This window comes from Dendrobates tinctorius, unplaced genomic scaffold, assembly GCF_039654945.1.
Source record: "Dendrobates tinctorius isolate UK_male_01 unplaced genomic scaffold, ASM3965494v1 ptg000154l, whole genome shotgun sequence".
Classification (NCBI taxonomy): Eukaryota; Metazoa; Chordata; class Amphibia; order Anura; family Dendrobatidae; genus Dendrobates; species Dendrobates tinctorius.
The window spans coordinates 9,417,584-9,430,310 of NW_027361821.1; the positions used below are offsets into that span (position 1 = coordinate 9,417,584).

The 12,727-nt window shown below is 48.6% G+C and overlaps 1 protein-coding gene across 1 annotated transcript in view; it reads left to right on the plus strand.

Annotated features, from left to right (window-relative positions):
- STAG2 (STAG2 cohesin complex component) overlaps positions 1-12,727 on the plus strand; it is a 195,089-nt gene that overhangs the window by 70,576 nt on the left and 111,786 nt on the right. Inside the window, exons 5-6 of the mRNA XM_073547610.1 lie at positions 7,279-7,425; positions 8,523-8,619. Coding sequence (XP_073403711.1) covers positions 7,279-7,425; positions 8,523-8,619 — 244 coding nt within the window. The remainder of the gene's footprint in view (positions 1-7,278; positions 7,426-8,522; positions 8,620-12,727) is intronic.

A 12,727-nucleotide genomic window follows, 5' to 3' on the forward strand; every position in this document is an offset into this window, starting at 1 on the left:
GCAGTCGCCCTACGCCCATAGGCACACCATGCTCCATATTGCTGGCCCCCGCGTTCCCCCCTTCCCTCCCCCCTTTCTGGGGACAGGGAGTACAGGGCCTCTTCCTCTCCTTCTTCCCTTGGACGCGGCTTCCGGCGGCGGCGTCCTTTTTCCGACCTCCGCGCCGACCCCCTGCTGACAGGCGGCCGCCGCAACTAATTTAGGCCCCGGCTTTAGTTCGGGCCTACCGCAGCTTCGCGGCCACGCCCCCCGCCCCTTTCTTCTAAGCGGGCTTCTCTCCCGCTCTTCCCAGGCCCTCCCACCGCCTGTCCTTTACCTGCCCAGCCTGCTATTGGCCAGAGGGCAGAGAGTTTTAACCCTGTGGTGTGCTCCGCCCTCCCTCCTCTCCTGGACGCGCGCTCTTTCTCAGGCAGGCGCCATTTTCCCAGCCTGTCAGCCGGACACAGGAGGTTTCGTTCACAGCTCGTCACCGGATATCACCATCTGCCAGCTGGTTTTTCGCTCAGGTGGTCTGTCGGCCGGATTTCGCTCTGACCCTCATCCACTGACAGGTCGCAGAGCATCGCTTCTGGGGACACCGGACCGTGAGTAGCTCTGCACTGCAGACTGACCCTTCTCCGCCCTCTGTCCCCCAACCTTCCGGCACTACCTCAGCTTTTCACTATGTCTAACATCAGCCTGACGCCGTCCAGGGGCCATCTACTGCCCCAGGTGAGGGTGAACCCCCCCCACGCCTGGCTGGGCCTCCTCTCTATCTCAATCAGTGGCAGACCTCACCAAGGTGTCTCAGTCCCTGGTGACCGTTCTGGATACGTTGCCCCTGGACTCTTCGGCAGGGCCAAGCAGGTCCCAAGTTATTCCATCTGAGTCAGCCAGCGTTAGTCGCAAAAGACCCAGCCGGAATCCTCTCCTCGCCCCATCTCACCGCATAGCCCTTCTCAGCAGCCTCCCACTCGGGCCTCCTCTCCCGAGTCAGGTGAAGCGCTTTCGGACAGGTCATCTGAGGGGATTTTAGAGCTGGATTCAGACCAGGATGCAAACATGAAGTTCACAGTGCAGAACCTCATTGCAGCGATCCATCATACCTTCGATATTGCTGACTCCCCTGCGAAATCCTCAGATCAGGAGGTTTCGTTCAGACGGGCAGAAACTCCCTCCAGGGTATTTCCTTTCCATTCCGAGTTTGGAAAGATTTTTACCAGGGAAAGAGAGGATCCGACCAGACGCTTTCAAAGAGGAAAGCGTCTCGGCGTACTCTATCCATTCGCTAAGGAGCTCACGGACAACTGGTCTGCTTCTCCCTCGGTGGATCCGCCCGTGTCCAGGCTTTCCAATAATACGGTTCTCCCGCTTTCAGGTGTGGCGTCCCTAAAGGATTCTAATGACAGGATTATAGAATCCCTGGCGAAGTCTGCCTTCGAAGCGGCTTCAGCGGCGTTATGTCCAAGCTTGGCTTCTTCCTGGGCAGCAAAGGCCATAGCCACTTGGGCAGACTACCTTCGTCAGGGCATCTTGGATAAAGCGCAACCGGAGCGTTTGGCCGATCTCGCCAATCAGATCTTCCATGCGGGGGTCTATCTTCTTTCCGCTTCCTTGGATGCCGCATCCTGCGCAGTTCAGGCGTCAAGCAACGTAGTTGCAATTCGACGTACAATTTGGCTAAAGGCCTGGCAAGCGGACTTGTCTTCTAAAAAGTCCCTCACTAACCTGCCTTTTCAGGGTGTGCACCTCCTTGGGTCCCAATCGGACCAGATTATTAAGGACGCCTCTGGAGGCACGAGTTCACTCCTCCCTCAGTCCAAGCCTCGCAGTCCTCCACTAAGGCGTCAGTTTCGACCCTTTCGGGCTTTCCGCCGTTTCAATACGGCAGACAACTCCAGCCAACAGAGACCGCAGGCTCGCCAGGATAGAAAGTTTCCTTCAGACCCACTCCTTCCTGGTGATCCCACTCTTCCCAGGGCAGACCGTCCAGATCTAGATCTGGACGGTCTACTTCAGCATGACTATCGTCGGGCACTCGAGGGGTCCTTCCAATTGGGAGATCGGCTTCCTTCAGGGACGTTTGGCTGGCCTCCGTAGAGGAAGCTTGGGTCAGGGAGGTCGTATCCTCAGGATACAAGATAGAGTTCGTCTCTCTTCCACGGGATCGTTTCTTCGAATCCCAGCCTCCAAAAGATCCAGCCTTGATCTCGGGGTTTTCTACGGCTATCGCCTCTCTCCTCAGTTCCGGGGTGATTGTGCCCTTTCCCGAATCGGAGCGCTTCACAAGGTTCTATTCGAACCTGTTTGTAGTGCCGAAAAAAAAACAAAAAAAAACGGCGCAGCTCGACCCATCTTGGTTCTCAAGCCGCTCAACAAGAGGGTCCGCCTTCGCCACTTCCGCATGGAGTCGCTTCGCTCGGTCATCGCTTCCATGGAGGAGCAGGAATTCATGTGCTCAATAGACATCCAAGATGCCTATTTACATGTTCCAATTTTCTCCGGACATCAGAAGTTACTGCGTCTCACGATTCGGCAGCACCACTACCAGTTCGTCGCACTGCCCTTCGGTCTTGCCACCGCTCCCAGAGTCTTCACTAAGATCATGGCTGCGTTGTTGGCTTCATTGAAGGTCAGAGGTCTCGTTCTTTTCCCGTACCTCGACGATATTCTGATCAAAGCTCCCTCATTTCAACAGGCTCACCAAAGTTTGTCATCGTCCTGGACACTCTTTCCAATTTCGGGTGGATCATCAACAGGAAAAAGTCCTCTCTGATTCCTACCCAACCTCTGGTCTTTCTAGGCGGCCTACAGTTCGACACTCGTCGGTCAAGGGTCTTTCTCCAACAAGAGAAGATTCTCTCCCTGCAGCAGGAAGTACGATCGCTGCAGATCACACGACTCCCGTCCCTCCGTAAAGCCATGAGGGTCCTGGGAAAGATGGTGGCGGCGATAGAGGCAGTTCCCTTTGTCCAATTTCACGCCAGACCTCTCCTGCAGGCCATTCTGTCGAGGTGGAACAGATCGCCTCTGTCCCTGGATTGCCCTGTTCATCTTTCATACCGGATCAAGCGGTTCCTCAACTGGTGGTTGACGTCGCCTCTCATTCTATCGGGTCGTTCCTTTCTTCCCATTCACTGGCAGATAGTAACAGCAGATGCCAGTCTCCTCGGCTGGGGGGCAGTGTTCCGCAACCACACGGTTCAGGGCCGATGGTCGGATCGGGATTCAGCTCTGCCGATCAACGTCCTAGAGATTCGAGCGATCCATCTGGCTCTCGTTCACTGGGAGAAACTCCTCAAGGGACTGCCTGTCCGGATTCAGACAGACAATGCCACAGCGGTGGCGTATGTCAACCGCCAAGGGGGGACACAGAGTGTCTCAGCTCTGGCGGAGGTGTCCAAGATTCTTCTTTGGGCGGAGATCTCCGTTCCGACAATCTCCGCGGTACACATTCCCGGCGTAGACAACTGGGCCGCCGATTTTCTCAGCCGGGAGGGCCTCGCGGCGGGGGAGTGGTCCCTACATCCGGAGGTGTTTCTTCTGCTCTTCCGTCTGTGGGGCACCCCGGACGTAGACCTTCTGGCGTCTCGCCTCAACAGGAAAGTCCCACAGTTTGTTTCCAGGTCTCGAGACACTCTGGCAGTGGGCGCCGACACTCTGGCCGTTCCTTGGTCGCAGTTCGAACTCCCCTACCTGTTCCCTCCCCTGCCTCTTCTGCCCAAGCTGTTGAAGAAGATCAAGGCAGAAGGAATTCCAGTCATTCTCCTTGCCCCGAATTGGCCCAGAAGGTCTTGGTTCGCGGACATTGTCAACCTTCTCGCGGACGCCCCCTGGAAGCTTCCAGACAGAACAGATCTGCTGTCTCAAGGTCCGATTTGCCGCTCATTTTAACGGCGTTGCTGTTGAGACCGAGGTTTTGAAACAAGCAGGATTTTCCAACCAAGTAATTCAGGCCATGATCCGAGCCAGAAAGCCATCTTCTTCCAAGATCTACTATCGTACTTGGAAGGCCTATTTCACTTGGTGTGAGTCCTATGGCTTCGCGCCCATGTCTTTTTCGCTCCCTTCAATCCTAGCGTTTCTTCAGGCAGGACTGGATGCGGGGCTTGCCCTCAGTTCCTTGAAAGGTCAGGTTTCGGCACTGTCCATTTTGTTTCAAAAGACGTTGGCTTCCTGTCCTCAGGTCAAGACCTTTCTTCAGGGCGTGGCTCACACGGTTCCGCCGTACCGGGCGCCCGTGGATCCATGGGACCTTAATCTGGTTCTAGGGGTTCTGCAAGGTCCTCCCTTTGAACCTATCAGAGATATTTCCCTTTCTCTCCTTTCTTGGAAGGTAGCCTTTCTGGTGGCCATCACTTCCGTCCGGCGCGTGTCGGAATTGGCAGCTCTTTCTTGCCAATCTCCCTTCCTGGTACTTCACCATGATGGTTCTACAGCCTCCGCCCTCTTTCCATCCGAAGGTGGTGTCTTCGTTTCACCTCAAGGAGGAGATCGTTCTGCCGTCCTTCTGTCCGAGTCCCGCTCATTCCCGAGAGCGGTCCTTCAACAAGCTGTATCTGGTTAGGGCGATAAGGGTCTATCTGTCTAGGACGACTCCCTTCCGAAAGACAGTCGCTTTTCATTATTCCAGACGGGGCGCGGAAAGGTCTCCCGGCGTCAAAGGCCACTGTTGCTCGCTGGATCAAATCGGCAATTTTGGAAGCCTACCGAGTTAAGCGTCGCGGAGCCCCTCCGGGATCAGGGCCCACTCTACTCGGGCAGTGGGTGCCTCCTGGGCGGTACGCCACAGAGCTTCTGTGCTGCAGCTTTGCAAAGCTGCATCCTGCTCATCGGTTCACACGTTTGTGAAATGCTGCAGAGTCCACACCTACGCTTCGGCGGACGCCAGCCTAGGTAGAAGGATTCTGCAGGCGGCAGTGGTGAGTCCGCTGGCCTGATGGAAGTTTGTTTCCCACCCCAGGGACTGCTTTGGGACGTCCCATGGTCTCTGTGTCCCCCAATAAGGCGAACGAGAAAACAGGATTTTTAAGTTGCTTACCGTAAAATCTGTTTCTCGGAGCCTTCATTGGGGGACACAGCACCCTCCCAAGTTCTACAACTCCTGTCCTTATGTTTGTTGGTTATTTACAGTTGAGTTGTCTGTTCTGTTTTTCAATCTATTCTGTTGCTTCTCCTACTGCTTTCTCACTAACTGAGGAATTCCCTGCCGGTCGGTGGGGTGTACACTGCGGAGGAGGAGCTAACCTTTTTTGTGCATAGTGTCAGCCTCCTAGTGGCAGCAGCATACACCCATGGTCTCTGTGTCCCCCAATGAAGGCTCCGAGAAACAGATTTTACGGTAAGCAACTTAAAAATCCTGTTTTCAGTTCCTTCCATGCATGTGAGCACATTGCTGGTATTTCGGACACTTAGGGTTTGCAGCCCCCGTGCATGCAGGTCCATGTATATTTCTTTATCCTTTCTGCACCAATCTGATAGATCATTGTGGGGCAAATAGAAAGAGGGCAGTTTTCTCAATAGTCAGGAAAGCCACTGTGTCAGTGTTTGCCTCTATCCCAGAAAGCTGTTGCTAAACTTTAAGGCTTTGTTTATAAGTTGCCTTTTTGCTGCATTTTTTTGCTGCTTTTTTAATGAAAATTTCAAGCTGCGCTTTACAGTATCTCATGCACACACAGTTTTTTTTCCCCCTGACTGATTTGGAAAGCTGCTGTTTTTGCAAACTGCAGGATGTCACGTCTTTCAGTGTTTTTTCACCCATAGAAAGCAATGACTAAGTGCAAAAACGCATGTATCAGGGTTTGCTGTGCTTCAGTGCAAAAACCTTTGCACTAAATTTTATCAGCATGCAACAGAAACGCAGGAAAACCTACTTTTTGTAAGAAACTTCTTTACTGCCGAGAGAGCAGGTTTTGCCTGCAGAAAAAACGCAGCAAAAATGCAATGTGTGAACGTATCACTTAGATGCACACACTAAAAAGATTTTTTTTTTTTTTGCTGAAAATTGCATTTGTTTTCTAGTCCAAAAAATAGTGTGTCCTGTTGCTTTAAAAAAAAAAAAAATAAAGATAAAATTGAGATACCAAAAATCAGAAATATTTAATTTATTTTCTTTAAAGGATACTCCCATTGATTTCTATTAAATATGGGATAACATAGAATTCTTGTAGCGCTGCTGATTCATTTTCCCTAATGCCCTATAGGTGCAGTTCAAATGAATACATTGAGTTGCATGCAATATTGTGGACTTTAGTTGTCATTCAATAGTTTGAGAACTGGAAGTGTTTGTAATGATGCTTAACTGGGCTCTGTTGTCTCATTACAAACACATCAAGGTCTTGTCTCACAGTGCTGTCAGTTCTCCCCTTCCTACACCTTACAGCACTGTGAGATGAGATCTGAAAGTATTTGTAAAGATACATGACTCAGCGCTGCTGTATTTCTATCTACAGAGTAGCTGCAGAGATCAGTGAGGGGAGGAGGGTGTGTGTTGTTTTTTTTTTTTCTCCCCACCTGTATAATGCTGCCTACTTAGGATTGGTCAACTTCATGCAGGGGAAAAAGTATACACTTGCAGATAGGAATCTCTGGTCATACCCAGTTGAGCTGTAGCAAATTATAATCTAAACTTTACAAGAAGAAGGGAAATTAAAAAATAACAAGTATTACCCTGCTCTGCCTCAACAAGTCAAGGATGTGGCCAGTTTAACATGTTAAAAACTGGTGAAAGGTCCATGTTAAATGAATCAGTAGTGCTACACCAGTTGTCAGTAACCCAGGCCTATAGTAGTAGTCAGTAGCTCTAGCCCTGGCCTAAAGTTCATGTGCAAATGTCTCATGAAATACAGTTAACACCTCCTTTTTTTTTTTTTTTTGGGCTTTATACTAATAGACTGGTAATAGTTAGCCTTTACAGTGACCTCCATACAGCAGCCAAACAGAAACCACAGATGAAGAATTGGCAGAAGGGAATTGTGGCTAGATCATAGCTCCATATATCTAGTGACTGAAGACTAGCCACCTGCTAGTCAGTATTATAAGTGATTGATTTTGAAAGAAAATACAGCAGAGCGATAAAACAAGAAGTACTTTCAGCAGAGAGACCTTTTTATATTTGGGCAGTAATGTTTTTGTAAGTGCTGTTCTGGAGTTTTTTCATATCCGTTTTTGGGTTCCTTTTTGGACAGATATTTACAAGTGTTGATAATGTATATATTGGTGTTAGATCCTGTGGATGTCTTTAATCGGATCAACCTGATGTCTGAACTACGGCAAACTGCGGTGTGTTTATCATTACAGAAGGGAAAGAAGGCGACTGCAGAAAGAAACAGAGGTGCTCCCTTGAGAGGCGGTGGTCCCAATTGGATGAATGGACACCATCAACAAAATGGAGTAGAAAACATGATGCTTTTTGAAGTTGTTAAAATGGGAAAAAGTGCAATGCAGGTGACTTGTCTATTTGTTGCATCTTACAAAGTACTACTCATAAGGTTATATAGTTTGTAGGACAGAAACAAGTCCATTCAGTTCATCCATTTACCCTGCAGGGATAATTCCTAGGATCCAGCAGTAATAGTTTGCAGCAGGGCTGTTTAGTGTGCAAGCCAAGTCTCCAAATTCCTGTATTTTGCCATTGTCCGATTCCTTCATAAGTGGCCTTTAATTAGTATAAGCAAATTTGATGTAGTAAAATGGTAACATCACTGTTTCTTTCTTTTTTTCCCAATACCCAAACTCCCAACCTAAATTCTGACTCCACTACACTCATTTGCAGTAATTAAAATCATTTAGTTTTTTATTGGATCGCATAGTCATTAAATAATTTTAACTATGGTTTTTCTTTTACTCAAACTGTTAACCACTTCCATTGATGCCACTATAACATTTAAAGGGGTTCTCTTCTACTTGGACAACAGCTTCTTAAGTGCTGTTTACATTAATTTAAAACAAAATGTAAAAAACCTCCTCCAGCACTGATGCCGTATAGTGTTGTTAACTCCAGGTGTGGCGGCGTTCATGTGTAATTAGCTGCAATGATCACATGGCTTAAAAGATGGCGGCTGCTAATGTACTGCAGTGCTCACATCTTCTTTGGAGGTCAGAGTTTCATTGTAGGGAAGATTGAGCATGTCAGTGCATTTTCAGCCACTGATTGGTTACAGTGCTCGCATGGCATGACGGTTATTAACCCAACTCTGCTAGATCGGTGCGGGAAGTGTCTGTGAGGTTTTTCTTTTTTATTTTCTATATAGAAATACAGCATTTAAGAAGGGATTGTCCAAGTATTGGACAACCGCTATATATAGTAAGTTGAATTCCTAGTATGTATGTTGTATAATTGTACAGTGGATATCCAGACGTGATAGTGTGGGCACAGCTGCTGCCACACTATCATTGCTGCTTAATAGTACGAGCAAATACATTTAAGTCTCTGGGCAAAAGAGATTAACTTAGGTTAAACCACTTTTTTTAATGCATAAAATACAGAAATGAGAGTTTTGCTTTCACTTTTTAATTGTTGCTTTTTTCCTCTTTCTTTTTAGTCTGTTGTAGATGACTGGATTGAAGCCTATAAACACAATAAGGATGTAGCACTTCTTGATCTTATAAACTTTTTTATTCAGTGTTCAGGATGTAAAGGTAATTCATCAGTACAGTGTCTCTATGTATCTGTTTTACATTGTGTTTTTGTGATCAGTTGTCCTCTTGTTTAGATCACTGTATACCAATATTACCATGCCAACTGCCCCAATGAAAGAGGTTAAAATACATATATCAATATAAATACTCTTAATATTCTTGAATATTTTTTTCTGATAAAGGCCATTTGGATATTTATACCATCATTTGGGGCCATACAAAATTATTAATTTGGAAATTACCCTGCTATATTTGGTCAAACAACCCACACCTAATGTGATGGTGAAAACTGCTTCTCTTTGAGGCGTGTGATCTTTTGTGGCAATGATGATGTTGCTACTCGCAACTGTTTTACCAGGTTTCTACAGTCGACACTTTGTGATTAAGTTTTATAAAAAAAAACTCACTGCAGTAAGTTTTTCCAGACACCGATGTATGTTTTACTGCAAGTCTCCTCATAGTGGGAGATTCATCTCGCATGGGAGACATTGGGACTGCTGTATATGCATCACATTGGAGACACTGTGGTGGAAACATATGCACTACATAGGAGACACTGGGGCTGGAGCATATGTATATATGTATGTGTGTGTGTGTGTATATATATATATATATATATATAGAGAGAGATATATAATATATTTATATCTATCTCACATAGGAGACACTGAGGCTGGTATACATACATCACATAGGAGACACTGGAGCGGCTATACATACAGGTGCTTCTCACAAATTAGAGTATCATCAAAAAGTTATTTCAGTTTTTCAATACAAAAAAGTGAATCTCGTACATTAGTCATTACACACAGAGAGATCTATTGCAACTGTTTGTTTCTGTTAATATCGATGATTATGGCTTACAGCCAATGAAAACCCAAAAGTCCTTATCTCAGTAAATGAGAATAATTAAAAAACACGTGCAAAGGCTTACTAAGCATTTAAAAAGGTCCCTTAGTCTGTTTCAAAAGCTCCACAATCTTGGGAAAAACTCTTGACTTGACAGATGTCCAGAAGGCAGTCATTGACACACTCCACAAGGATTGTAAGCCACAAAAGGTAATTGCTAAAGAAGCTGGCTGTTTGTGCTGTATCCAAGCATATCGGGATAACCGCAGCCTTGAAAGGATTGTTAAGAGAAGGCCATTCAAAAATTTGGGGGAGATTCACAAGGCATGGACTGCTGCTGGAGTCATTGCTTCAAGAGCCACCACACACAGATGTATCCAGGACATGGGATACAAGTGTCGCATTCCTTGTGTCAAGCCACTCATGACCAATAGACAATGCCGTGTCTTACCTGGGCAGTTTGGAAATCAAGATCCCAGAGTCTGGAGGAAGAGTGGAGAGGCACACAATCCATGGTCTAGTGTGAAATTTCCACAATCAGTGATGGTCTGGGGAGCCATGTTGTCTGCTGGTGTAGGTCCACTGTGTTTTATCCAAGACCAAAGTCAGCGCAGCCGTCTACCAGGAAATTTTAGAGCACTTCATGCTTCCTTCTGTCGACAAGCTTTGTGGAGATGGAGATTTAATTCTCCAGCAGGACTTGGTACCTGTCCACGCTGCCAAAGTTGCCAATACCTGGTTTAAAAACAACAGTATCAATGTGCTTGATTGGCCAGCAAACTGTCTGACCTTAACCCCATAGAGAATCTATGGGGTATTGTAAAGGGGAAGATGAGAGACACCAGACCCAACAATGTATATGCCCTGAAGGCTGCTATCAAAGCAATATGGCCTTCAATAACACCTCAGCAGTGCCACAGGCTGATCGCCTCCATGCCACGCCGCATTATTGCAGTAATTGATGCAAAAGGAGCACTGACCCAAGTATTGAGTGCATTTGCTGAACATACATTTCAGTAGGCCAACATTTCGGATTTTAAAATCATTTTTCTCCTTCGCCTCATTGGAGGACACAGATACTGTGGGGTGTATGCTTCTGCCGCTAGGAGGCTGACACTACGTGAAAAAAGGTTAGCTCCTCCTCCGTCGTATACACCCTCGCCCCTATTGCGGGCAGAACTCAGTTTTTTGCTTAGTGTCCATGGAGGCACACACGTTTGGTTTTGCTCCAGACTTTCTTTTTTTTTTCTCTTCCTTTTCCCATGAAGATGAGACAGGGGCGACGAACCCTATTGAAAGGGTCCGATCTACCCAAATCTTCAACGGGCGAGCACATGTTGAGTATCGTCTCCACGTATCCTCTCCCACACCATGGGACATATCTAGGCCGTTTTCCCCAGGCCTTTATTTTTTATTTTTACCGTCTATGAAGATGAGACAGGGGCAACGGGTCCGATTTCCCCAAACCATCAACGGGAGGACATGTGCGAGTGTCCCTCCACATATCCTCTCCCGTGACGTGGTACACAATGCCGGACTTAGCCCTGACCACCAAATAGATATTGAAACCATGGGCTGTACAGAGGCACAAGACTAGTCCGTGCGGCCCCCACTGTTCCACCAATGCTTAGACTGCGGTGCTGCAAGGCGGCAGATGGTCCCTCTCCTCACCCCCTGAAGGGGTTAGATGGAGCTAGGGTGCCTGCACCGTCCTATTTTGTCAAGGCCCCCTCACATACCTGAGCTGGGAAGCTGAAGAGGATCGTCAGTGAGGAGAGGGCCTGGGAGGGCTCCTGCGTTGAAAATCTGGGGCTGGAGCAGGGGATAAATTGAGGCCGCAACCGGAAGTTCCGCCTCCGGGCCGCGTGTCATTTCCTGCGGCCCGCCCCCCAGGCCTGGGTGGCGGGGGATAAATTTAGTCCCCGCTTCGGAGCGCGGCTAGGCCGCAGACCCGGAAGTACCCCCCCCGGACCGGTTTATATGCTGGCGGTCCGCCCCACAGCTGGTGGCGCGTGATTTTTGTGCGGAGGCGTCCAGGAACGGGGGAGCACAGGACTGGGGTAAGTGATACAGCATGTCCGAAGAAGCAGCATGCATCTCTTGTCGGGCTGCGTTTCGGCAGGCGCAGAGTAAGCGATTATGCAAAGCCGGCGACTCCAAACGCGCCCAGGAGCCCTCCCCTGCGACTGAACCCACAATGCTGTTGTGGGCAGACCGCAGAGGACAAGGCTCAGGATTCCTGCTGTGCAGCACCCGGAACCCGACGCCTAATAGAACCTCAGTGTCCGTCCTCCCTTGCGACCGCGACCAATGTGCCAAGCCCCCCAGAGTGGGCTCTGTCACTGTCACAGTTCATGCAGTCCACCTCACAAGAGCCTCTCGCCTGCAGGGGCCGCTCTCACTCCAGGCAAACCCGAGAGAAACGAATCCACACGGTGTCGCCCAGTCCATCCGGTGCCTTGGCATCCGTAAGTTCTGCCTCTCGCTCCCTGACACCAGTGGTTGATAGTGAGCAGACCTCAGAATTCGACTCAGACGAGCCCCTTGACCAGGATACTCCAGCGTCAAGTGAAACAGTGGACAGCCTCATAGAAGCCGTCATTCAGACCTTGGGGATTGAGGATGATCCCGCAGCGGCTACTGGGCATGTAGTGGCATTTAAGCAAGTGAAGCGCCCGCACAGAATTTTTTCTTCTCACCCGGTGTTTGAGGACATAGTGCAGCGGCACAGAAAACGTCCAGACAGGCGTTTCTGGGGTCAAAAGGCACTCAAAACAAGGTATCAGTTTGCTCCAGACCTCCGCAAAAAATGGATGGTGGATCCTCCGGTTTCGCGCCTAGCCACTAAGACCCTGCTATCCGCCCCTGGTGTTTTCTCAATTAAGGATCCCACAGATCGCCTTATATGAGGCGTCAGGGTCAGCGCTCCCTCCCTCATTCGCAGCATCTTGGGTCGCCAAGGCTATGATATCGTGGTCAGAAACCTTAAACAAGGTCGAGCAGGATCTACCTGCAGAGATTTCGGAGGTCGCAGGTCAGATGGCGATGGCCGGAGACTATGTAATCAATGCTTCTTTGGATGCCGACAATTGCTCGGCACTTGCTGCCGCTAATGCAGTTTCTATCAGAAGAGCCCTATGGTTAAGGACATGGCGAGCCCATTCTACTTCTAAGAAGTTCTTGACTTCCCTGCCTTATCAGTGTGGCCACCTATTTGGACAACTTATCTCCGACTCCACAGGAGGTAAGAGCGTTTTTC